Source organism: Notechis scutatus, chromosome 4 (genome assembly GCF_049901735.1).
Source record: "Notechis scutatus isolate UNSWTSFEM ecotype Mainland chromosome 4, rNotScu1.2, whole genome shotgun sequence".
Classification (NCBI taxonomy): domain Eukaryota; kingdom Metazoa; phylum Chordata; class Lepidosauria; order Squamata; family Elapidae; genus Notechis; species Notechis scutatus.
Window position 1 is genome coordinate 67,829,948 of NC_142012.1, and position 27,502 is coordinate 67,857,449.

Genomic DNA, 27,502 nt, shown 5'->3' on the forward strand with positions numbered 1-27,502 from the left:
ATGTAATCGGAAGCCATTTTTATTCTTTTCACTAAAAGAATATTGGTAAGAAATTATGTAACGAGGATCAGGACTCTTTCAGCATAATTAAATAAAATCTGAAACAAAACAAAATAAATTTGCTCTAAGGGGGAGAAGTCAATAAAAGAAAGATCACCTTCCAAAATAGATTAAATTAAAGCTGTGGAGAAAAAGCTTGCAAAAAAAAATCCACTAACTCATCCTTATGGGAGAGGCAGGTGGGAAGTGACTCAGAATGCTTGTGACTGTGAAGATTCTAAAACAGAAGGTTTCTATGATAAATTGACTGACTTAGATAAGGTACTGATGAAAAGGTGATTAAAAAATTGTATGGATATTTATTAGAAATTAAACTAGAAGAAGAACAAGTTAAAGAAACTATGATTGCTTGGGGGAAGAATTTTGGATATGGGATTGATTTAGAGAAATGGCAAAAATTGTGGTCTCAAAATTATAAAATGACAATGTCAACAGCATATAAAGAAAATTGGTATAAGATGTTTTACAGGTGGCATTTCCCCCCGACAAGAATCGCAAGAATGTTCAAGAATAAATCAGAAAAATGTTGGAAATGTCATCAGACACCTGGCTCATATTACCATATGTGGTGGACTTGTGCGGATGCTAAAAAATACTGGACTAAAATCCACATGTGGTTGGAAAAAAAATGACGAAAAAAACATATAGACTTGAAACCAGAGATATTTTTATTGGGAATTTTACCTGAAATATATAGTAAAGACTTGAAATACCTGATTGTAAATGTATTAACAGCAGCTAGGATTGTATTTGCTAAAAACTGGAAAAATGAGAAAATACCATCACAGGAAGAAATCATTAAGAAAATATGGGAATGTGCTGAAATGAGTAGATTAACATTTGAAATTAGAGAACAAGAGGATAGACAATTTTATAAAATTTGGGATCTTTTCTATCAATGGTTAGACAACAAAGTACAGTAATGAAATATGTAGATTTTTAGAAAATAATAAATATATAAAGATGTACTTCTTTCTTATTATAACTACAAAATGATTTTAGGATAGATTTGGGATGATAATATGAACTGTTATAAAATAAATTAAGTAAATTATGGTTATCTTGTAAAACATGAATGAATAAAAGTATAGTCAAATGATTGATTAATAATGATACTAAGGTATTTAATTTTTGATTGACAATATGAGATTATATGTAATGTAATTGTAATTGAAGACTACGAAATGGAAGCACAAAACAATTTGTAAACCAACCGGCACACTGTATGTACACCTATGGAAGATAGCTTGATGTTTTTATGTTTTGTTTGTTTATGTTTGTTTTTAAAAACCAATTAAATTTTTTTTAAAAAAAGAATGCTTGTGACTGCTCTAGGCAGATTTCCCCTCCCTCCTGTTCATGTGACACAAAGCAGAGCATATATATCCATCCTTTGCTTTCTCATCCACATATACACAAGGAAATGGCTAGTGCTGATAAAGGGGTTGGAAAGAATGACACAAGTCACCCTCTCCACGCTTTTCCTACTTTGTCGGAACTGAATCTTGAAACACTCCATAGCCTTTATTTCTATAAAGTGAGTTTCTCTGATGAAAAGTAACAATGGAGAAGGCAAGACTAATCTATAAAAATCTCCTGAAGCCACCTGATTGGTAATCTTGAAACTCAATGTTTAGACATCCTTTCCACTCCTCCTACTATTCCTGGCTATCCAAAAGTCTAAGTAATGCCTTCCTATGTTAAGATGACAATCAATGGACAAGTTCTCCTTCTGTCCACCACCACCCCCATTTCATATTATTCCAATATAAAACTTGAATATTTTGTTTCTATATCACTTAAGCATCCCATCATTGAGTCAGTTCTTAGCATGAGAAATTAGGGGTTTTAGACATGCCAATTGGAATGAAAACGCGCGCTAGGGTAATGGTTACTGTTGTCACATCAATATTTTGTTATAAAGAAGGAGAAGGCAGTAAGTACTCTCCTTTGGAAGCTTCAACCTTATTTAAAATGTTACAATCGGCAGTGATTCAGAAAGGAAAAACACATATAAAGACTGTAGAATGTAATGTATTACTGGAGATATTTAAAGAATCTAAATAGTATCTTATTCACTAACACAATATTATTTTGCAATTTGAAAGTCACTAAGTTTAAAAATACTAACAGCCATCTGATACATTCTGATTTCAGTTTTAGCTTTAAAATTCTTTCAACATCTATTTGTTTTCCTCTTTCATGCATCAAGTATTACTTCTATCCATATGTTATTGAAGATTAGTGCATTTCATTCCAAGGAAAACTTCCTACTACTCCTCAGGCCTTATATCGCTTCAGCAGGAATATGGCAAACTGTTTAAGGATGTAGGATATTCATAAATGTCATACTTGCACAAAGCATTTTTTTTTTAAAAAAAAATAGTTTACTGAATAATCAGAAGCATATATTGTAATGCTAATTACTATATATTTTCACACATTTTAGTGTCCTGTAAAGTTTAAATGACAAATAAAGGCCATTATTCAGGCAACCATGAAATGAATTGGCTCTGCCCAGAGGAATTTCTGACCTCTATTTTTCAAACACCAGTCTTTTTACATAGCATGGCAAACTGCTTTGAAACCTCAGGGGAATTTCTGAGGCAATTTGATCAATGCTGCGTAAGGGGCTGCCATTCAAGGGGAAAAATAGGGAGTTCTGTTGGGCACACCTATAGTTTTCTGGATTTTGGCCTTAAATTTTTGGCATTCAAGAGTAACACTTAAATTTCAAGAGTAACACTTAATTTTTTTCTCTTCTTATAAATGCAATCTTTACATACAAGAAACAGTACCTACCTATGGGATTACTAGATTATATAAGTATAGTTGACTCATGGGATCAGTTAAAAGAACTAGCATGTATTGCTTGTAAATTTTAAATAATTCCAATTTTTAACACACAAGATTTGCCACACAGGAAAAGCAGATTTATTATGTACACACAATGAATTAAGAGAATTATTCCACTTCACTGTGCATCCTGAAGTAATTTTAACTTTAAAAGAAATATGATCTGAAGTTCAACTTAAGTATAGCCTACATAAAGTTAATATTACAAACTTCTTTATTTAGAAGCATGCAACTTAAATATTTTAAATACAAATAAAAAATTAAATTCAAGCTGGTCCTACTGCAATGATTCACAATTATTTCCACAAAAGTAAAGTGAGCATAATACAGGCAGCTACAATGTAAAATTAAATGTAGAAAACCCCTTTAAAAATAAGCAGAATTTGCTATACTTACTGAATATTTCTCCTGCTGGCCCATAACTCCATGGTTAGCTGGGATTGCAAGAGGTTTCATAATGAACAAACATATGCCGAAGTTAATTTGCACATGATATACTAATTTATCATGAATAGCAATCAACCTCTACTGCAATAAATTAAATAACGAAAAGACAGGGGGGAAACAAGCCAAAAGCTCAAAGTATCATTCACAAAATCTCTCACACTGGTAGTACAAAAATATAATCCAAACAGCATTTGCCTCCATATTTGTAACACTTTATATCTTAAGCATGCACAGAGGTAAAGTCCCTAGCCACACCATGCATATCCAGTATTCTTCTACAAGAAGCAGGAGCATTCCCTGAGTCCAAAAAGGAGGGAAAAAAGGAAGTGGGGGGGGAGCTAAAATGGCTGACTGCACACAAGACTCCCTCAAAAAAGCTTAAAACCATATAGTATTAGTCAGGATGCAGCAACCAGCTTCCTGTACACAGCCAAGATTGTTATTTCTCCTGCTTAGTTTGCAATCACGATGTCAGAGAGCTCTTCAGCCCCATTTTTTTTAAAAAAAATTAAAAATTAAAAAAAAATAGGGCAGAGCATCTGAATAGGGACCTCCTCCGTGGCTGCTAATGATGCTGACAGGATGACCAGTGATCTCTGTTCCAGTCAACTAGCCAAGTTTGCACAATTAATCTAAGCACCATAATACTGACAAGACATTTAATTTAATAATGTCTGTCCCTCACATTCAAGGAAATCATGTCGAACAGCGGGAACGTCACTAAGGAAAGGGGGGGAGAGCACCAAAGGCACATACACAGAGAAAAACAAACCTAGAGAAGAATCATGAGTCTGAATGTAATACGCCAATATAATTACGTTATTGTGCTTACTTTGGAAGACCATGGCTGCAGGCAGTTGGCATAGCAACGCACAAGGAAAGCCATTTCCTTGGTAGAAAGAACGCTTCCTTTTCTAAATAAAAAATCCCTCTTAGGATACAAACGGCATTGCTGCTTCCTGCAGAAAGCAAAGACACTGTAGTCTGTCTCTTAACCTGCACACAGGCACACTCAATGCAGTTCTAATGATGTAAGTCGATCTCTCCCTGCCTCCCCTCCCTTTTCCCCCCATACATCGAAAAATCCAACTCAAATGGAAAGACAGATTCCTTGCGGCTCGCCCCCTCAGCTGCTTAACTATTTCACTCATTAAAGTACAGATGGACAATTCAAATAGAGTAACAAGCGCTTGCCTGTATTATATCAGCTTCTGTAGGTCAAGCAAATCCCAGAAGGGAAGAAATCCATTGACTGCTGGCTCCAGTGCCTTACCAAGGCAGGGTAGGAATAAGGAGATTTACTTACTTAACAGTCTCCAAACTAAATATAAATGTTCACCAAGGTGAATATAATGCATAGCATTGGTTGATACCTCCCCATTCCATACTTCATCCAAAAAATCATATTGCACCAAAGCTGTAAATCTCTAATCATTAATGGAGTACTTGACAAGATTTCAAATTCACAGGTACAGGTGCTATTCATTTAGTGACTGTTCAAAGTCACAACAGCACTGAAAAAAGTGATTTATGACCATTTTTCACACTTTTGACATCACTGTGGTCATGTGATTGAAATTTGGCCGCTTGGCAACTGGCATGTATTTATGACTGTTGCAGTGTCCTGAGGTCATGTGACCTTTTGCAACCTTCTGACAAGCAAAATCAATAAGGAAGCCAGGTTCACTTAACAAGTATGTTACTAACTTAACAACCACAGTGATTCACTTAACAACTATGACAAAAAGGTCATAAAATGGGGCTACATTCACTTATCAACTATCTTGCTTAGCAACACTAATTTTGGGCTCAATTGTGGTCTTAAGTTTAGAATTACCTGTATAGAATGCTTTAGGTAATAGTGAACCTTAGTCATGGATTTAAATTTTTAGATTCCTTGGTTGAAAATTTTACTTAAATGACATCTACCCTTTGCCATAGAGATTGTAGAAGTTCTCATTTAAACAAGTATTCATAGATCATAGGAAACCACACTTTCAATATATTTTACTCAATTTAATCTCTTAATTATTTTATTTTTAAAATATGTAACTAGCATACCATTGTGGCTCAGGAAATTTGGTTTAGTCTGACTTTTACAAAAAGAATAGAGAAAGTAGTTTTACAATCTCTTGACTTGGTGAACTATATTAAAGTGGTTTCTTTACAGTATCAAAAAGCAAAATATCTGCCAGCTGAGAACACAAGAGTTTCTTGGTTATGTAAACATATTTCTAAAATCACACATACTATATGCAATAATTCTCAGAAGTATGAATGTTCTTCTTCAGCAAATCCTGATGGGAATAACAACATTAATACTTGGAATTGTTGCAACTGCTTATCTTGTCATATTTTGTCTAAAGAAAGCTGAAATATTCCTATAAAATTATAAGACTATTTTTTTCTTTTTTAATGCTAACATGCTATATTTTTAAAAAGATCAGACAGGAGTTTAAACTTGAATAGAGGTGTAAATCTTTCTAAAAGGAGGGGGGGAGTGTACTTCCTAACTTTAAAAAATGAAGTATTTGAAATATATTTTTTTAAAATGCTTGTATAGATCTAAAATCATTTTGTTATTCTAAGAACCTTAAATGTAACAATATAAATATATGATAATGATCTATCGCTATTGCTGTATGTACACTGAGAGCTTATGCACCAGAGACAAGTTCCTTGTGTGTCTAATTATACTTGGCCAATAAAGAATTCTAATTCTAATACATTTGGCATATTAAAAAGTTTATGAAAGTGATTTTGTCACTATATTATCTGATTAGTTAAGTATTCAACTGCAATGTACATAAACTACTAAAATATATCCATGAATCTGAAACAGAATTTAATGAATTCAGAGTTCTCTGAATTATCTTTATCCTTCAATAAAGAAGTATACAGTGCGACTGCTTGCTTTTGTAGAGACTGTTTCTTTCACAGATCTCAAGAACAGAAATCAGGGCAATGGGAAGAAATTCTTTCCCATTTCAAAACTTTATATTTGGTTTATTCTCTGAGCCAGAAAGGGAAGAAGTTATTAGTGTTTCCTCTACCTTCCAGAAATATTGGGCCAGTGTGTGTACACAGCCCCGTTCACATTAGTGGCGGGTGCCGGTGCTCAAAGCCCCATCCTGTGCTCACACAAATGAAGCTGTGCGTATGTACTCATGCATGCATACACACCTGCCCCTCATACAAAGCCATCCCCCTCTTTCCCCCTCTTCCCCCCGCCAACCCGGAAAGATTGGGGAACGCTGTATTAGAACAATTCACCAAAAATTCCTTGTCATAATAAGGGAAGAAGAGAACAGTATGATAAATGGATAAAATCAAAACAATTAAAGTGAAAATAAGAACTTTTATGGCTATCACATAATATAGCACATAATATAAATTACAGATCGAGTGGCAAGGTCCCTATAGAATTTGGAAAACAAGAAGCATCAGACTGAAAGAGGGAAAAGAAAAATATACCATAAAACTGGCATGACAGAATAGAACTCGGGCGCTATCCTGTTCCAGTTTCAATTCACACACACACACACACACACACACACACACAGAGAGAGAGAGAGAGAGAGAGAGAGAGAGAGAGAGAATAGCAATTTACTCAATGTTGAGTAGACAATGGCAGACAAGGAAAGGAATGTAAACCAAATGGAATGTAAATCAATCAGTCTCTGGGAGAAGGCAGTTTTGCTGCGTAATTTTGTTTTCAACAGGAATGCACAGAAGAGTCAAAATCCAGTCTAAAGTTCAGACAGCCAAGTCAGAATTGTAAGATATTCCACAGGTCAGAGGTTCAGGGTTTATACATGAGCACAATTCACAAGCATGACATGCCAACAGGATAGTTATTCCCTTGCTTGGCAAGGAGCCTCACTGAGTATTTTTGCTCTACCCTCCACTCTGCTTGTCAGGTCCAAAGGGCTTGGAGGCATTCATGTGTCATCATGAAGCTGCTCTTGTTCTGATGGTAACTGTGTTTGATCAGCCTCGGGTTATTCTTAGCTTGGTGTCTCCTAAGGCAGACATTAGGTGGAACAGCATCACCAGAGGCTGAGTCCTGGGCCATGATAGAAGGGAGAAGAGAGAAGGGGGGGGGAGTATTGGACTAAGTATGGAATGAACCAGTCCTCATTAGAAGAGCTTCTGAATCTCAAATGTCCAAATCAAAGCAGAAATTATTAAAGATTATGGATGCATTTCCAAAATATTTACCAATCAAATAGATTTAAGTAGTGTAGTAGAATATCATATAGATACAAGGAAAGGTCTCTACAACAGCAACATTACAGAACCCCCAAAGTAAAGGTGTTAAAGGAGGAGCTCAATCAGATGTTCTAAATGGACATAACAGATGCATCCAAAAGTGACTGGTTGTGCTGGTACCAAAACCAAATGGGAAAGCCAACGGCCTCAGGGAATGACATGAATGATATCCAAGATGAGTTTAGTGAGGGCTAAAAAAATGTACAAAATAAAAGGATAAGGGCAGATTCCAGGAGAAGCCAATTCAAAAGAAATGCCATCCCTCTTTTAGTTCATGATGACGCCATTTATGATGAATGTGGAGCAGCTACCACATTCCAACATATCACTTACAAAATCTTACTTGGTTAAGATGAATAAAGTGCCACAAATCTGAATATGATCATCTATAGTAAAGGCATCTCCAACACTTGGGATTGGTAACTCAGAGACCTCAGAAAGCCAGTTTAACTTTCAATCCAGTCAACTGGAGGGAGATATATTTAAGGAATTGGGAATCAAGTCTTAAGGTACAAACTAGCTGTCACCATTTTCAACTGCCTGAAAAATTACAGCAGAATCTTCCCAAGTTTCTTCTTCTGACCGTTATTCCATTTGGAAGCTCCTCCCTTCCTTTTCTGATTGTTTCCTAGGTAGCATCTCGTCTCCGGATTCCCCAAGGTCATCCACACATTCTATTACACAAATGGCAACCCTTCTTCCTTTCTTCTCCTCTCTTTTCAGTAATAGGATCACATAGCTGTTGATGAAACAGTAGCGTTTTCAAATTTTGGGTAGAGGAGAAAAGACAAGCACTTTGAAGCTATACAGACAGAGGAACTGTGAGAAGCATATAGACCGGCAAGACACCTGTTGGCCTTGCCATGTAGAAGAAACACATTATTTAAGCTAATTCTACTTTATTGTAAAGCTACATTAACAGAGTCTTCATTAACATAATCTTACAAGTCTGAAAGTACAACTTTCCTGCTGTCACCTTTAAAGCCCGATAACTTAGGCACCGTCTCTCTTGAGCCTCTTCTTCATCCACAATGCAGTTGTGAACTGTGCTCCCTCTTATCTGACCATTCCCTATGTAGTAGTTCTTTGTCAGGTTTCCAAGATCATTCCCACATACTATTACATCACCAGGAGAAAGGGAGAAAAGATCTGCCGTTGGATAATATTTCTGGGCCCTGTAAAACACTGGGAAAGCAGCAAAGAACAGCAGCGAAGTCAAAGTCTTGGTGACCAAAGAGCCAGCAGGAAAGATAGTAGCAACTTGGAAACTGGAGTTTATGTCCCATCTCTTGCCCCTCCCTCCCCTCTGCCCAGGCTAGTCTTAAACTTGAGGTAAGGCAAGAGCCTGGAAGAAAAAGAAACCTTGGCTGGAGAAAGTATTCCCAAGATGAAAAAGTAAAGAAACAAACAAAAAAATACAAGAGCCCTACCTGCTGGCTGTTGGAGAAAAAGTAAGGGCTTGGACTGAGCAGAACAGAACAGAAAAAGAATCTCAAAAGATATAAACAAAACTTTTTTTTTCTGTGGAAAAGTAATAGGTACTTAAGATATTAGCAGTAAGGAAATATATAGATTAGTACTAGAAATATGAAGATATACTGATGGGTATTATTTTATAAAATAATTGAAGACATTCACATTTCCCTTTTGAAAACCATCCATGTTTGTATTATAAAAGCAGCGGTACAAGAAAAATCAACCAATCATGGTTAAAAATCAGAGTAGAATTATATGGCCACAGAAGCTGATTGGAAAGGAGCACACATTACTAAATTTAGAGTTTCTAAGTTAATTGCATACTATTAATTTGCGTATAAAATCATGCCTGGTTTATTATGAACTTAGTCTCCCTTTTATTAGGCCTTTGTATAATTTATCATATTATTTGATATAGAAAGTTGTAAGACAGGGAAAAGTGGAATGAAAGACAAGAGGTCAACTAGAAGCAAAGTGGGTAGTTACAGCTACGTTAGTGGTGATGAGTGCACCATTAGAAGATCTGAAAGACCAGGTTAGAGACAGATCATCATGGAAAAAAATCTAAGTGATCACTATAAATCAACAACAACTTGTTGGCACATAATTAATCAATCTGATATAAGTGTAAACACTAAATAACAAATCCCTGAAATATAGCAAATCTTTCCTGACGTTTTGGTAAGCTGTATTTATATACCATGAAAGACAATAGGTCTGATAGAGGATTGCAGTTCAGAAGGATCACCCTATAGCCATACTTAAATAATCATAAGGATTTAATGTTGTACATTATGATTACTTCTTTGGGAAAGCTACAGAGAAAAGCAACTGAGAAAAGCCAATCTATATTTAACAATCTTGTCAAGCAGATATGGTGAATTCTAATCCACTTGAATAAAGCTTGACAGAAAAATTCCTGCCAGCAAAATGTACCTTGAGAACACTAAGCATAACAGCTGGGTACTTACAAAGACTTTGAAGAACATTCTTTAAAAATTCCAGGTTAAGGCTCTACTTTTATAAAGGAGAACGTACAAAGATATTTGACCAGAGTTGACCAAAGATGAATAACTCTGATCAACAAAGTTGACCAGTGGAGGGAAAAATTGTCTTCCATTCATAATCTCCTGATCTAGTTCTGGTATCCTTCTAACTACCAATAATATTCCAGCTAGCATTTATCAAAAACAGAAGCAAATAATAATTGGTAATATTTGGAATCAAAATGTGAAACAGTTAGGAAAATTATTTAAGAGTGAAGTCAAAAGAATTAGAAAAAAATACTTTAGAATTTATTGGCATATTGAAATAGTATATTTTTGTATTAATTGCTTTATTTTTATCAGTATGTTTCCTTATTTTAGTTCATTACTATATTTGATCTATGAGACTTTAAAACTGACAAACCTTATCTGCATGCTTACTCTAATTTACATATTATTGTGTGTATAAAAAAAGAACATCCTATTATTTTCTGTAAACTGGTCATTTGTAACATTTGAGGGAATATCAGAAGAAACCTTGACTCTAGTTCCACTGCAAAACTGAAAATAATTTTAAAAAATCCTTTCATAAGCTGTGAATATTGTCCCAATACATATTATCTTCCCATAGCAACTCAGCACTGTTAATTTTCATAAATTGGAAAAAAATCTAAACTTGCAGCCACATTATTTAGAACCCTAATTTTATCTACAACACCCTTATTATACTTAGTTTCTAAAGCAACCAAAATGTTGGCCCAATTATGACATCAGTCAAGTACTTCTGTCAAAGGAACAAAAAAGAAAAAAATAAATTCAAGGAGTCACTCACAAAAATCTGCCCCACAGATGATGTAATGCAAAAGACTTTCAAACAGAAGATGAAATTTAGGTAAACAAATGGGAACCATAATCATGAACTGATTATTGTGTGCTATTTTGAAATAATAAAAAAAACCTAGCTAAGTTATGTATCAGTAAAGGAGAATACTTGGGAATAGAGGATATTATGTTATGTTATGTCATATATAATATTATATAATATTCCATACGTAATGTCACCTAGCAAAAAAAAAAAGACATTTACCAATCATTGTGCTATGGGTTTTGGTCTATAGTTTCCTAGCACAAGTCATTAGCCCTGAGCAGGCAATGAATAAGAACTGTTAAAATTCTCTGGACTTTACTCTCCTTTTGCCTAGCCAAGTCCACAACAGGCTTTCCCAAAGTATGGTTGCTGTTAAAACTTAATGTTGGTTTTGTTTAGGCAAAGTAGGAACAACTTTTGAAGTGTTCCTGCTCTCCTAATACAAGTGTGATTAGCTTAAATATATATTGTAACAACCCCAAATTGTTCCCAAGATAAATCATTTGTTAAAATCCATGAGTTATAGAAAACTCTGAGAATATAAAGTATTCCATAAATTTATACTAAATTAATATTAATATGGACACTACTAGGCAGGAATCACAGGGATAGACAAAAAGGATGCAATATTAATACTAAAAAGTCTGCCAGGTAAGAATAACAAATTTTAGAATACTGGAAAGGTAAATATTCAAATTTTCACTTCAATTCTTATTGTAATTCCAGCCTTGTTGTCTTCCTGCCTAGCTTGAATTACAGTAATTACTCTGTAGGAAAATCTTTTCACAAAGCCCACAATAATTTTCTGCTTCTAGCCTAAGTCTTGGATTTAGGCTTTGACTAATCAAATCATTCTTACTCCATAAGAATTTTGATTAGATGTGGCTTCAATTGCCATTGTAAAAGAGCATCTCTACCTCTTATCCATTTTCTTTTATGGGTTCCATTACATTCACTGCTAGGAAATATCCCAGAGAGCTATGGTCAGTTTTATTCCACATTTTTGTCTCCTGCAGCCTTTTCACTTTCCTTTGCTTTTTTTTAAAAAATTCTTTTTTCTATCTCACCCTCTTTAAGAAGTTCTCCATTCTTTGCTTCTTCTCTTAGAATTATACTTGCTCTCCTAGGACATCCGCTCCACTCAGATATTCTTCTTCTCTTCAGGTTGCTAAACAATAATCCTTAGCTAGTTCTACTACCCTCTTTCCTATATCAGAACGGTGCTCTTGAATTTAGAATCTGACTGGGCTTGGTAGAAAATGCAGATCTATTCAAGACCTACTTCTACTACTTCTTCACTGGATTTTAAGTTGCATTGTAGCCATAATCCAGCAATATAGCCACAATTCTCTAACACCTTTTGAGGGCTATGGAAGTGTTTTCTGAAACACTGCTTTAATGTGTGTGAATGTGTGTTTCACTATTTCAGAATCACTTTTTCTGCCTTCTCATAACTCCTCACCTCTTTGTCTAGAAGAAAATCCTTCCAGTGAGATCACATCATGTTATCCACTCCCTTCGTAGCCACTGAGTTGGTCTAAAATATTTCAAAGAATGCACAAATGTCTTACACCTAATGCCAACAGTTAAATCTCCTAATTGACATGACCACTTTGGGTGAGATAATAAGATGGCATGAGTTACGGTAATATCATTATGTGGCCAATAAAATATCCCATGCTGGGCAGGTTGTACCATTCAGATGTTTACCTAGTGCCTAGAAGCTGTGGAGCTAGATAGAAGGGGACCTAAACAGAAAGAAAGATTCGCTTTGACTTTTTGGCTCCCCGGTTTTCAGTGAGTCATCATCCTTGACTCTCACCCCAAGTTGGTTTCTGCTGGCTTCATAATTCCTGCTCAAAAAACAGGTGTCAGCTATGGCTACAGAGACCTTTCCAGACGTTTGACTTATGTATCAATTGTACCTTTTCCTGGACTGAGGGTTACACACCATCACTTACATCTCAGTTGGATTATTGTAATATGCTCAATTTGGGACTGCCCTTGAAAACTACCCATAATTTACAACTGATCCAGCATGCGGTGGCACATGAAATGCTTCACATTTTACTATTTACATGGCCGCTGCACAAGCTGAACTGAACTGGCTCCCAGTTACTTTCAGATGCACTTTCTGATTATCATCTTTAAAATCCTAAATGGCATAGACCAGGTTATTTCCCTAAATCTGTTGTCTACCCTACTGGTTAGACAGGATGAGTGCACTGCAGTCCCTTCCCTTAAACGTTGCCATCTGACTGGACCTTGGAAACATATGTTTCCTGTGGCTGCCCTGACTCTTTGGATTGAGTCTGAGGGCTATAAAGACTTTCACACAAACACTGGACTAGGAAGGAATTAAAAACAGCGGTGTAGAAGTGATGGGATATTATAGTGCTGTGGGTTGTGATATATGATGCTGTGGCAGGGTTGTTTTTAATAAAATGTTGTGAGCCCCCTAAGCTTGTCATGTGTAAGACCATGTAAGTCTTCTATGTAAATAAATAAATAAAGTTTTAACATAATAGGGAATTTCCCTAGGGACAGCACTAGCACCTGGGACAGATTGTTTTTTTCTTCTTTCTTTACTCCATCTCTCTCTTTCTCTCTTCTTCTTGAACTGCTGAAACTTTGTTTTTTACTTCCTTTTTGTTAGTCTAAGAAATTTCTCTATGATGAGTTCCCTTTATCCTACTGCTATTCCTTGTGAAACCTTCAACCAGTCCACTCCTTTTTATTGCTTTTTAATTAATAGAGTCATAAAACATAAAATTAACAGAGGTGGTGATATATGTGCATGCCATTATAATAATAGTTACAATTCTATACATACTATCTCATGAAATATTATTCAAGTACATATATGTTTCTTTTATATCAACTGTATTTTGTATGAATGAATCCCATAGTTCACAAGATCTACATCTATAGGCATTCCTCTAATAAGTGGAAAGTGTAATCAGGTCTTCAATCCATTGAATAAACTGAGCCATACATTGTTTGATTATCAAATTACATGTAGTAGGTATATAGTTCAAAAGAATATTATTATCTGAAAAGTTTAGCTTTGTCGCACAATTATGTTTATGAGCAATGGTGGCACAGTGGTTAGAATGCAATATTTCAGGCTAACTCTGCCCACGGCCAACCTTACATCCTTCCAAGGTCAGTAAAATGAGGACCAGATAGGGGCAATATGCTGACATTTGTAAGCTGTTCAGAGAGTGCTGTAAAACAGGGGTCCCCAACCGCCGGTCCGCGGACCGGTACCGGGTCAGCGAACAAGCCTTACCGGGCCGCTGGTTGCTGGGCGCCGCCATCTTTTTGGTAAAAAAGCAATTTTTCATCAAAAGATGAGCGGCGCCAGCGCTCGTGAGCTTTTCCGGCAGAAAGCCATTTCTACCCAAAAGCTCACCGGAAGCTGGCGCTTCATTACGTGATTGAAAAATCACTTCGTGACGTCACCGAAGTGATTTTTCGCCAAAAAAGATGGCGGCACCCAGCTGACGCCGGAACCGGGCCGCGGCGCCAGCTGACGCCGGAACCGGGCCGCGGCCGAAAGGTTGGGGATCCCTACTGTAAAACACTATGGAATGGTATATAAGTTTAAATGCTATTGCTATTTATATAATCCACTTATTTCTCCCAAAACCTGCTAAGTACAGAACATTAATCCTCACTCATTAATTGGTAATAATAATTTCTGTAAAGATATTCTCAGAATCAAAGAACCCCATATAAATTTTCCAAACAAAGAATTTTATGAAAATATTCCCCTGGTGTATGAACTGCAATTCCTCTCAGTATATAAATTAATCTCAAATGATATTCATTTTGACAGCATTTACCTTTCACAAAGGGTAAGGTTTAAGGCAGGGGTCCTCAACCACCAGGCCGCGAACCGGTACCGGTCCGTGGAGCACTCTGTACCGGGCCGCAAAGAAATTTTTTTTTAAAAAAATGGTGGCTTTCTTCGCCTTCGGTGAATGCTGCTGGGATCGGGGATCAAGGACACAAATGAAAGAAGGGGAGGGAGGAAGCAACCGAAGCCTGTCCTGCTCTCTGGCTCAGCAGCTTCAGTTTCTTCCCGCCTCGTTCCTCTCTCAGTCGCTCTCTCGCTGCTCCACCAGCCCAGGAAGAAACTGCTTCAAAGAAGCCGGGGGTGGCTTTCCTGTCGCCGCAGCTCCTCCAAGCGCCGTTTACCCCCCACCCCGCCCGCCGCGCGCTTCAATTCAGTGCTTCGTTCTGCCTACCTGCCTGTCTGGTTGTTTGGGAGCAGCTTCGCTGAGAATAATAACTATTCGCCTCTTTTTATCAGCCGAAGCTGCTCCGAAGCGAAGGCAGGCAGGCAGAACGAGCACTGGGCTGAACCGGCTGGGCGGGTGGGGTAAACGGGCGCTTCGGAGGAGCTGCGGCGACAGAAAAGCCACACACCCCCGGCTTCTTTGAAGCAGTTTCTTCCTGGGCTGGTGGAGCAGCGAAAGAGCGACTGAGAGAGGAACGAGGCAGACACCTGAGGAGGGAGGGAGGGAGACACCTGAGGGATGGGGCTGAGGGAGGCAGGGCCGAGGCGCTCCTGAACTTGGTGGTTTGCTGGCAGATGTTTTATTACCGACTAGGTAACAACATCAGATGTTACCTAGTCAGGTAATGAAACGTCTGCAAGCAAACCACCAAACTCGGATTCCCCCGCCGCCCCCGGTCCTTGAAAAAGTGTTTGTGCTTGAAACTGGTCCCTGGTACAAAAAAGGTTGGGGACCACTGGTTTAAGGGACTCCCATCTATTGATATCTGAATAAACTGCTCTAAATATTTTATTTATATCACATGTTACTAATCGAGATATCCTTTGGTATATACATAACTAAATGTTTAAGGGATTTTGTGGAAATACGTAATTAATATTTCTTACACTACACTCTTTTGGTATAGTGGGGTTTATACAATAGTTGTATTGTTTTCCTCCCTCAACTGCTGTGAGAAGTTGTACTTTGTTTTTTACAACTGTGGGCTTAGTACTAGAGTCTATCATTTCCCCCCAACTACTTCTTTTATCTTACTTATTAAAATGAAGGGTTCTATTAGCTTTGAGTTTCTCTCCTTCATCATCAACTGTGAGAGAATTTGATAAGCCTTCAGCTTACTACTGGACTTTGTAACCATCCCTCTCTGTCCCGCCCCCCAACTCTCTCTCACTCTACACATATATAAACATACATAATATATAACTTCCCCCTCTGAATCTGACATGCCCACTTTTTAAATTATCCCATCAGCTAACCCTTTTGCAAAAAAAAAAAATGTGTGTGACCTTGAATCTCCAGGGTTCAAGAAACACTGGATACCAGCAAATCTTTGGTTTAACTATTTCTTTTTCCTGGATCTTGGTACAATTTTTCAAAATAATCTGCTGCTTATCTGTTAATTCCCACCATGCTATCATCACTTATTGTGAGTTGTTAGAATTCATCAAACAAGATACAGTAGATAGTGTCCTTGTTATGAATCAAATTAAATTACTTTTTCTATTTATAATGTATTAGGGAAGTGGCATTTAGCTAATGCATATAAACAGAGCTCCAGTCCCCACCACGTACATCTTATCCTCCCGTATATATTTCTAGCATCTTCCTTTAAAGAAGGATTGAATGTAGTAAATTTCTGTATGGTTAATTGTTCTAGTATTATGACATAAGGTATAGCCTTCTGTCAACAAGAATACTTCTGTTAATAAGATCTATCCCTAGTTAATATAACTAAGTGTATAACTATTACTCAATTTCCCAGAGACTCTTATCAAGGGCTTTAATTAAACTTAGCTGACAACCTATTTTGTCTACCTTAATTTTCTTTTCCCAGTCTCAGAATCTCCTCTCTCTCTCTGAACGTCCGAGTCAGGTAGTGTGTTCTCATGCTGCAGTCATTCGCCTCCTGACTCTACTTAAAGAAATTTGAATTTTCAAAGAATTTACATATCTTCAGGAGCCTGAGACTTTCTAATTTCATTATCTCTTGTTAGCAATTTTCCACCCTGCTGAGTCCAATACTAACTTCCTTTTATTTTCTTAACCTATTTAACCTCTCCTTTCGCTCCATAGGCAACTTCAATACTAAGAGAAAAGAGGAACAACTACCCATATTTTAATCCACAGTGCTGATGGGAATCTATTAGAATCTGTAGACATCCTTTCACCATCAAAATAGACATGCCATTTTGAGGATCCATTTTATTTTGCCTTCTCTTACTGCAAGGTACAAATTGGCTGGGACAACACAACAAACATCTTTCAACACCAGCAATGTTTAAACCCTTCATAGCAACATCAACTTGCCCTTGTTATTGTAGGCAACAATAAAAAAATAATATTGACATTGGTAAGAGAGTTACTCTAAAACTGTTATAACAGATAACACAGAGTTTAATATTTTGTTATTTGTCACTTAGGCCTGGGATCTTGTTTACTCCAAAAACACATTTGGTTTTTTTTCTTTAAAAAAAAGTTTAAACTCATTATTGTGATATGGAATACTAAAGAACTATTTTGATGTAAATTGAAGTTCAAAATTCTTTTTTAAACAAGAAACATAATTTCAAATAATAAAAGCCTTTTAATAAGATAACTACAAAAAATTCAATTTTTGACATGTAAAAATATTAAATTCTATACATCTGAGCATAGTAGTGAACAGATAGATGCTTTTTTAAGGTATAGTAATTTTTATATATTTTTTTGTGGTTCAAGCAAGTAAGCTGGGTATGCTTTTAACTTTACAGGAAATCCATGATACTATGACATGATAACATCTGGGGGGGGGGGGAACTTGACCAGATGAAGTGATTATAAAATGATATAAAAAATACTGAAATAGCTTCTCTACTTCTTTAGATACTTAGGTATCTTTAATTTTAAAAACGTTTAAGGATTTACAAGTTATCATGCAATATAAATGTTAATTGTTGATGCTAAGATTTTAATAGCTACTTTAGCAAGAACATTACAGAAAATGTTAACTACATCCTGCATAAATGAGCCTCATGTAAGGATGTCAGCATGCAGATAATATTAATATGAACTAGATTTTAAAACAATATATATGGAATTAGATATACTTTAGCTGTGCTAATTATCAATTTCCTAGGATTTTAATAGGGTTTTTTTTCCTAGCTCTTTTCCATTGTCTAGTGAATTTCTTTTATTTTTCTTTTTGTTCCCCTCAATAGCTTAATATAATTTTTGCTTTTTTCACTTCACTATATGAAAGGTTGGTCTAGTAGTTTTGGCACTGAGCTAAAAATTGGAAGATTGTGAGTTCTAGTCTGGCCTGAGGTACAAACCTAGCCGGATGACCTTGAGCCACTAACCACTAGGAAGAAAGTAAATAGTAAAGTGTTTCCAAATTTTTACCAATAAAACTTCAGGGAATAGGCCAGGCAGTCCCCAGGAGTCAACAACAATTCAAGGACACGCTCTGTCTGTATGTTTATCATCTATCTATCTATCTATCTATCTATCTATCTATCTATCTATCTATCTATCTATCTATCTGCTGGTATCTACTTATCTATCTACAGGTGAAACTCAAAAAATTAGAATATCGTGCAAAAGTTCATTTATTTCAGTAATGCAACTTAAAAAGTGAAACTAATATATGAGATAGACTCACTACATGCAAAGCAAGATAGTTCAAGCCGTGATTTGTCATAATTGTGATGATGATGGCTTACAGCTCATGAAAACCTCAAATCCACAATCTCAGAAAATTAGAATATTACATGCAATCAATAAAACAAGGATTGTACATAGAACAATATCGGACTTCTGAAAAGTATAAGCATGCAGATGTAGTCAGTACTTGGTTTAGGCCCCTTTTGCAGCAATTACTGCCTCAATGCGGTGTGGCATGGAAGCTATCAGCCTGAGGTGTTATGGAAGACCAGGATGCTTCCATAGCGGCCTTCAGCTCTTCTGCATTGTTCGGTCTCATGTCTCTCATCTTTCTCTGGGCAATGCCCCATAGATTCTCTATGGGGTTCAGGTCAGGCAAGTTTGCTGGCCAATCAAGCACAGTAATCCCACGGTCATTGAACCAGGTTTTGGTGCTTTTGGCAGTGTGGGCAGGTGCCAAGTCCTGCTGGAAAATGAAGTCAGCATCCCCATAAAGCTCATTTGCAGAAGGAAGCATGAAGTGCTCCAAAATCTCCTGGTAGACGGCTGCGTTGACCCTGGACTTAATGAAGCACAGTGGACCAACACCAGATGATGACATGGCCCCCCAAATTAACACAGACTGTGGAAACATCACACTGGACTTCAAGCATCTTGCAGTATGTGCCTCTCCATTCTTCCTCCAGACTCTGGGTCCTTGGTTTCCAAATGAGATGCAAAAGTTGCTCTCATCAGGACTTTGGACCACTGAGCAACAGACCAGTTCTGTTTTTCTTTAGCTCAGGTAAGACGCTTCTGACATTTGTTGTTCAGGAGCGGCTTGACAAGAGGAATACGACATTTGAAGCCCATGTCCAGGATCCGTCTCTGTGTGGTGGCTCTTGATGCACTGACTCCACCCTCTGTCCACTCCTTGTGAAAGTCCCCAACACTTTTGAATGGCCTTTTCCTGACTATCCTCTCCAGGCTGCGGTCATCCCTGCTGCTTGTGCACCTTTTCTTCCACACTTTTCCCTTCCACATAACTTTCTATTAATGTGCTTTGATACAGCACTTTGGGAACATCCAACTTCTTTTGCAATTACCTTTTGAGGCTTTCCCTCCTTAGGGAGGGTGTCAATGATGGTTTTCTGCACAACTGGCAGGTCAGCAGTCTTTCCCATGATTGTGATTCCTACTGAACCAGAATGAGAGACCATTTAAAGGCTCAGGAACCCTTTGCAGGTGTTATGGCTTAATTAGCTGATTAGAGTGGGACACTTTGAGCCTAGAATATTGAACCTCTTCACAATATTCTAATTTTCTGAGATTGTGAATTTGGGGTTTTCATGAGCTGTAAGCCATAATCATCTCAATTATGGCATATCACGGCTTGACCTATCTTGCTTTGCATGTAATGAGTCTATCTCATATATTAGGTTCACCTCTTAAGTTGCATTACTGAAATAAATGAACTTTTGCACAATATTCTAATTTTTTGAGTTTCACCTGTGTAGTAACATTGGTACTTAGTGCATATATAATATTGCAAACCAATGTCTTTTAAAAAATAAGTTAAATGTAATGTGTCAGAAGTTTGATGAAATTATTTTTTAAAAACGCTTCTTTCTTTTCCTTCACAGCAGAGTAGATTAAGATAAAGTAAACATCTAATTCTGTGTGGAAGGACCCAGGAATAAGTAGATGCTGATTCATCACATGACAGCAGAAGGAGCAAGAAGACTGCGACAAAGATGAACTGGGTGGTGGAATGCAAGGCAGCAGGAAGCCAAAATGGCATAAATGGGGGTAGATAGCCAGATTGAGGGAGTTGCAGGACCCTTGCGGCCATAAGTGCAGGTGGGCTACCAGGCACCCAAATTGTGATCATGTGAACAGCCGTAACTTTGGGCACAGGTGCTGCAACAGCTCTGTATCTGTGCTATAGATGTTAGTTACTTTGGTATAAAATCTTATACCATTTCAATTTTAAGCAAATGAAAATGACAGAGATTTTATTTTAAATATGCAATTGGTACTTCAGCTCGTTCCATTACATTCTGAATATACAAGTAGTCCTTGACTTACAACCATTTCCTTATCACCCATCCCACTTGACTGTTTCCTAGTATGATTTGACTGTTGATTGTACCCTATGACTATCATTAAGTGTTGTACCTTATGATACTTGATTCTTAATGAATGTACCTTTTCTTTATGTATACTGAGAGTATTTACACCAAGACAAATTCCTTGTGTGTCCAATCACACTTGGCCAATAAAGCTATTCTATTCTATTCTATTCTATTCTATTCTATTCTATTCTATTCTATTCTATTCTATATTCTATTCTCTATTCTATTCTATTCTATATTCTATTCTCTATTCTATTATATTCTCTATTCTATTCTATTCTATTCTCTTCTCTTCTATTCTATTCTATTCTATTCTATTCTCTCTATTCTATTCTATTCTATTCTATTCTATTCTATTCTATTCTATTCTATTCTAGTGACTGTTCAAAGTTAAAACAACACTGACTGAAGATCAGTTTTCATACATACAACCGTTGAGAATCTCCATGGTCATGTAATAAAAATTCAGGTGCTTGCCAACTGGCATGTATTTATGACTGTCCTCGGGTCAGGTAATTGTCTTTGTAACTGTCCCAGCCAGCTTCTGACAAGCAAATTCAATGGGGGAAGTCAGGTTTGCTTAATGGCTGCATGATTCACTTAACAACTGCAATGATTTTCTTAACAATTGTGGCATGAAAGTGTTATAAAATGAGGCACAACCCACTTAACAATTGTCTTGCTTATCAAGGAAACTTGGTCATAAGTCATAACTGACTTATGCTGTGGTCATAAGTCAAGGACTACCTGTATACTGTTGCTTAAATAACACTAACTTTTGTTATAGAGCACAGGTGCTGATCTGTAACATATAGCTGCTGCTTGAGAATGAAAACTGAAAAATTTATAAAGAGAATACTTAAAGGGTGTGTTCCACTATTTTATATATGTAAGCATTGTATATTTAAATTATGAGATTTTTAACAATGAAAGATGCCACACAGGCAATCAAAAATAACAACAGCAAAACAAATGAAATGCTAACAATGATGATGCCACAAGGATTTACATTTGTGACTTAAATTCAAACTAAAATATATACTATGTAGTAGAACAATAGGGATATGACACAAATTTGCAACAAGCCAGAATTAAGACATTAGTCACACACCAAACTTGGGAAAAATAAACATTAAAGGACTATACACATAGGTTACAATACCTGCTGTTTAGTGCATTCCTGTGAGCCAAAATGAAATGAATGCCATGTAGGAGGAAAGGAAAAGATGAACATAATCAGATATAACAAAACATATACTATTATGAGCTACTGCTATTATCTAAGGAAGTTTTTAAAATGGATTTTCCCTAGGCAACTTAGTCAATTTAATATAAAATGTTATATATTAGTAATTTAATATAAACTAGTATTGCTAAAATTTATCAATTTTCTTTAATAGATTTCATCTATATTTCCTTTCTATATGTTATTTCTTTTAGCCTTTAAAACATAATTCAGTGAGCATGTGCAATTTCAGCAAATCTTTGTTTTATAAATCAAGTAAAGGATATTGCATCAAGAAACCAAACATGCAAATCAAGTTTTATTTTACAGCCTGATTTGCTGCCTTTACAGTGAAGGACAAAAAAAACCCTTGCATAATGAAGCATTATATTTAGAATGAGCACATATGAGAACCACAGCCAAAATGCATCTCTGCCTGCTCCTACTATGTATTTGGGCAAATGTGAGAAATGTATCGATGTTTCTGCTTTATACTTTTTAAAACATATCAAAAACCATCCCATCTTTAAGGTATTGAGTTCAAATGTAAGAATTCATAAAATCATACAGAAAGTTACCAATCCTTTCCCTGAGAAGTATTCTATTATATAAACAAAATAAATAATCAGGGTTATTCAACAAGATTCACAAAACAGCAAGAAAAAACTATTTGATAGCAAACATTTACAGGCCAGCAATAATTATAAACTGAAAATGGCTACACATAAAGGAATAAACATTCTTGAAAAAGTTGTTCTCCAATACTTTAGAATCAGAGAGAGCACTTGAAGGTACCAAAAGATTCAAAAGATTCTCTATTTTCTGCATTATATAAATGAATGAATTCTTTATTGGCCAAGTGTGATTAGACACACAAGGAATTTGTATTGGTGTATATGCTCTCAGTATACATAAAAAGAAAAGATACATTCGTCAAGAATGATAAGGTACAACACTTAATATAGTCATAGGGTATAAATAAGCAATCAAATCATACTAGGAAACAGTCAATATAAATCGTAAGGATACAAGCAACAAAGTCATACAGGGGGGTCATACAGGGGGGTCATACAGTCACAAGTGGAGGGGATGGGTGACAGGAGTGATGAGAAGATTAACAGTAATAGTAATGGAGACTTTGTAAATAGTTGGACAATGTTGAGGGAATTAGTTCTTTAGCAGAGTGATGGCATTCGGGGAAAATGTTCTTGTGTCTAGTTGTTCTGGTGTGCAATGCTCTATAGCAGTGGTTCTTAACCTGGGCGATTTCATTTTTCAGGGGGGCGATGGAACGAAAAGGGGCGATGCGGGGGTGAAGGAATGGAAGGGGAGTGATATGGGGGCGATGGAGCGAGAAGTTTTGGGGACACTTGAGACTTTTTTCATACAGTGAACAGCTGTATATCTGTCGTACAAAAACATAAAATCGCTTGCTATTAGTGGATTGAACTGTGTTTTAAAATGTTCTGTAAAAATTTTCTTTGTGTCTTTTTAACCCTTTTTACAGTGTGCATGAATATATATTTTCCTCGAATCTTAATTTAGTTTCAGAGTTTTCGTCTTGAAATTCTTGGTTCCTGCATTACGGTTTGTTCTTATGCCCTTTTTATATGTCTTTTTGCGTCTTAAAATTCACTTGTAATTAAATCATTGAATGTTACTGGGTTTTTTCGGGCATTTGATTTTCTTGCAATTGAATTTTGTTTTCAGTGGTCATTGCATTTAAGTGTCTTGAATAAATAAGATAATAATGAAATACTTGTATCACGAAGTTTGGGAGTAAAGCAATGGGTGGCATCAGAATTTTTCACACAGTTGAGATATGGGAAAATGACTGGAAATAAATTATTTGCATCGATATGTCCTGATGACAATTTTAAAGAAAACAAAAAATCTGTTTGCATAAATTGAAGAATTATTTCCCTGTGTTCTGATTGAGAGGTTATGTTGGGGGAGGGAGGGCAATGATAACTTCCTCAATGGCTCAAGGGGGCAATTCTTTCAAAAAGGTTAAGAACCACTGCTCTATAGCATCATTTTGAGGGTAGGAGTTGAAACAGTTGATGTCCAGGATGTGAGGGGTCTTTAAATATTTTCACAGCCCTTTTTTTGACTTGTGCAGTATACAGGTCCTCCATGGAAGGCAGGTTGGTAGTAATTGTTTTTTCTGAAGTCCTAATTATCCACTGAAGTCTGTGTCTGTCTTGTTGAGTTGCAGAACCAAACCAGACAATTATAGAGATGCAGATGACAGACTCAAGAATTCTTCTGTAGAACTGGATCCGCAGCTCCTTGGGCAGTTTGAGCTTTCTGAGTTGCGCAGAAAGAACATTCTTTGTTGTGCTTTTTTTATGATGTTTTTGATGTTAGGTGTCCATTTTAGGTCTTAAGATATGATGGAATCTAGAAATTCGAAGGTCTCTACTGTTGATACTGTGCTGTCTAGTATTGTAAGAGGTGGTAGTATGGGAAGGTTTCTCTAAAGTCTACCACCATTTCTACAGTTTTGAGTGTGTTCACTTCCAGATTGTTCCAGTCGCATCATGTGGCTAGTTGTTCAACCTCCCGTCTGTATGCGGATTCATCGTTGCCTCAGATGACACCAGTCAGTTGTATCATCTGCAAACTTCAGCAGTTTAACAGATGGATCATTTGAGATGCAGTCATTGGTATATAGGGAGAAGAGAAGTGGAGAGAGCACACAGCCTTGGGAGGGGGGGGGAGGCTGTGCTAATTGTACAGGTATCAGATGTGATTCTGCCTAGCTTCACCTGCTGCTTCCTGTCTGTTAAGAAGCTTATGATCCACTTACAAGTGTGTTCAGGTACTGCTAGCTGGTTTAGTTTAGTTAGAAGAATGTCTGGAATAATCGTATTGAATGCTGAACTGAAATCTACAAAGAGGACTCTTGCATAGGTCTTTGGAGATTCAAAGACCTAGTATGTAGTGCAGAGCCATATTAACAGCATCACCTGTCGATCTAGTTGCTCGGTATGCAAATTGCAGCAGGTCTAGCAGCAGGTCCATGATGGTTTTCAGGTGGGACAGCACTAGCCTTTCAAAGGTTTTCATAACTACAGATGTTAGAGCAACTGGTCTGTAGTCATTCAGTTCCTTGATGGAGGGTTTCTTTGGCACTGGGTTGATAGTAGAACATTTGAAGCAAGAAGGAGCATAGCACATCTCTAGTGATTTATTGAAGATGGGGGTCAATTGTTCGGCACAGACTTTTAAGCAAGGAGGAGTTATCTTGTCTGGCCCTGGTGCTTTTCCTGGCTTTTGTCTGTGAAATAGATCTTGCACTTCTTTTTCTGTGATCACCAGAGGTTGTAAATGCAATGGGTTGGGGTCAGTTGTGGAAGGTTTGGCTGTTGTTGGTGTGGTCTGAGATGGGGTCAGTTGACTAAAGGAATCCCTAGTGTTTTATTGAAGATTAATGAAGATTATAATGAAGATTAATTCACTGTATCAAAATTATAAAATTAATCAAAAGACTTTTTCCTCTCATAAAATGTCATGTCTTCCCAAGCTAATTCTTCTTTATGTAACTTTCAAGTCTGATTCTTCATGTTATTATGTAGTGAAAATAGTTATCAAATTCTCTATTGGTACAGAATGAAATGCCTAATATTGTAACTGGGAATAAAAAGAAGTTAATACTATGCAATTTATGTTACACAATTTACCCATGGACTAACTCAAAGTGTTAGTCTTAAAATTAATACGTGCACAGTGAGTATATCCAACTTTATTATTCTATGTTCTTATTCTATGTTCTACAAAAATCTTAATCTCTTCAGCAGTAATTCTCTCCTCAGGACCCCATTTGCAAATCAGAAGTTAAAATAGTTCTGCTATTTGAGCCCATCTATTTGTCAGGAAACCGTTAGGCTTTCAGAAGCAAGAGCCACAAGCCAGAGCCTCTTTCTAGAACAAGGAAAATTTCTTCTCTCTTGTTTTTATGTAGAATTTTTAAATAAAATTACATTTTTGAGAAATATAAATTTTGTTTAGTACTGTACCATCTCAAGCTTTTAAAAAAGCAGCATATTTAAACATAACGAACAAACAAAAATACTCTACTTAGCATTAATGTTGTGACCAAAGATATTTATAATGCCACACTCAATGTATATGTACTTCATTTATTTCATCATATAATTTGCTCCAGAAACCTACTTTCATAATGAAAAATGGCAGTATAAGCTATCGCATCATTCTTGTACTATGGAATGCTGACACGAAGACTCTGGTATTTCAAAATACAAATACTTTTAAACAATAGACAAATATTATAACATTAAACTAAAATATGACTTCTTCAGCTAGAGTACCCAAATCATTGGCAAACTAATTATGCAACATAATGCTCTCTCAGAGGATAAAGATTTGGTTCTGATTTGTTAAATGATGTAATATTATGTCAGCATACCAGTGGAAGATACACAGTCTGGTTTAATATGTTGAAAAGAGACAACGTAAAATTGAGCTTACATAGATAACACATCACAAATTTGTTCTTTGGAATGAGGTAACAATAATTCATTGATATGAATCTTCAGACATAGAGTTAATGTAAAATGTACTTTAAATATCCATCACATTAAAATGCATTCTGCACATAATAACTACTTATTATAAAAGCAAGGCAACTTCTATACAGGGAATAATTTGATCATATCTGTTTTCACAGTAGAAAATAGTTAATGATTAGCAATTTTATAGTCTAATTCTCATACTGTAACATACACTATACAAATATTGACAGCTTACCGTATGATAACCTCTAGGTAAGGGTGGTTTCCCTACAGGATAAGCATCCACAGTATCAATAATTGTTTGTCTTTCTCCTTTTTGGTTGATTTTTCTAAATCTCCTTCTAGATTGTCTATGTGAAGCTTGTCGCTGGAAATACTCTTCATTTTCATCCATGTAATCCACCTAATAAATAAGCAAATATAATAATGTACTTTCAATGTATTTTAAGCAACATTAACAGATGGTCTCCAATGCATTTGCAAAGATTTGTTTTATTCTGAGGATATGAAATCACAGTTTACTACCTACAAATTGTATATTTTAAATAGTGACTCCAACTGCTTTAAAAGAGAATGAATTTTAGATATTATTTCTATCCTGGATCTCACCTATAGTTGTTACATTTTACAAATGTATTTTAACTCTGTCTTAAATTTTATTGTGTTTATTATCTGTACTAGTCTTTGGCCAGTATGTTACCTTCATCCCGCTCCCATCAGAAGTCATCCACAAGCATGACCAATGCCATTGAAGTACCAAACCCTGCTCTAACCCTGACTGAAAGGAGTCTAGATAATTTGCTTTATCCAGACTTCTCGGAAGCTGCCATGCAACACTCTTTACCACCTTCCCTAGAAAGGAGAGGTTAGACAAAAATTGTCCAGGCTAGCTGGGTTGAATAATGGTCCTTTGAGGCAGGGGAGCACCACGACCTCTTTAAGAACTGACAGGACCATTTTCTCTCTTCAGGAGGAGTTAACTATTGGCCAGAT

General features: G+C 36.4%; 1 protein-coding gene across 5 annotated transcripts in view; it reads right to left on the bottom strand.

Moving 5' to 3' along the window:
- RAPGEF2 (Rap guanine nucleotide exchange factor 2) overlaps positions 1–27,502 on the bottom strand; it is a 172,156-nt gene that overhangs the window by 69,565 nt on the left and 75,089 nt on the right. For 2 of the 5 annotated variants that reach the window (XM_026675831.2, XM_026675829.2), the window contains exons 6-7: positions 26,745–26,912; positions 21,909–21,926 (exon numbers count right to left, since the gene is read on the bottom strand). In XM_026675831.2, the coding sequence (XP_026531616.1) occupies positions 21,909–21,926; positions 26,745–26,912 (186 nt within the window). Of the gene's footprint in view, positions 1–3,312; positions 3,430–4,195; positions 4,322–21,908; positions 21,927–26,744; positions 26,913–27,502 lie in introns of those variants that run through there. The other 3 variants (XM_026675830.2, XM_087963663.1, XM_087963662.1) reach the window with 3 other exon arrangements.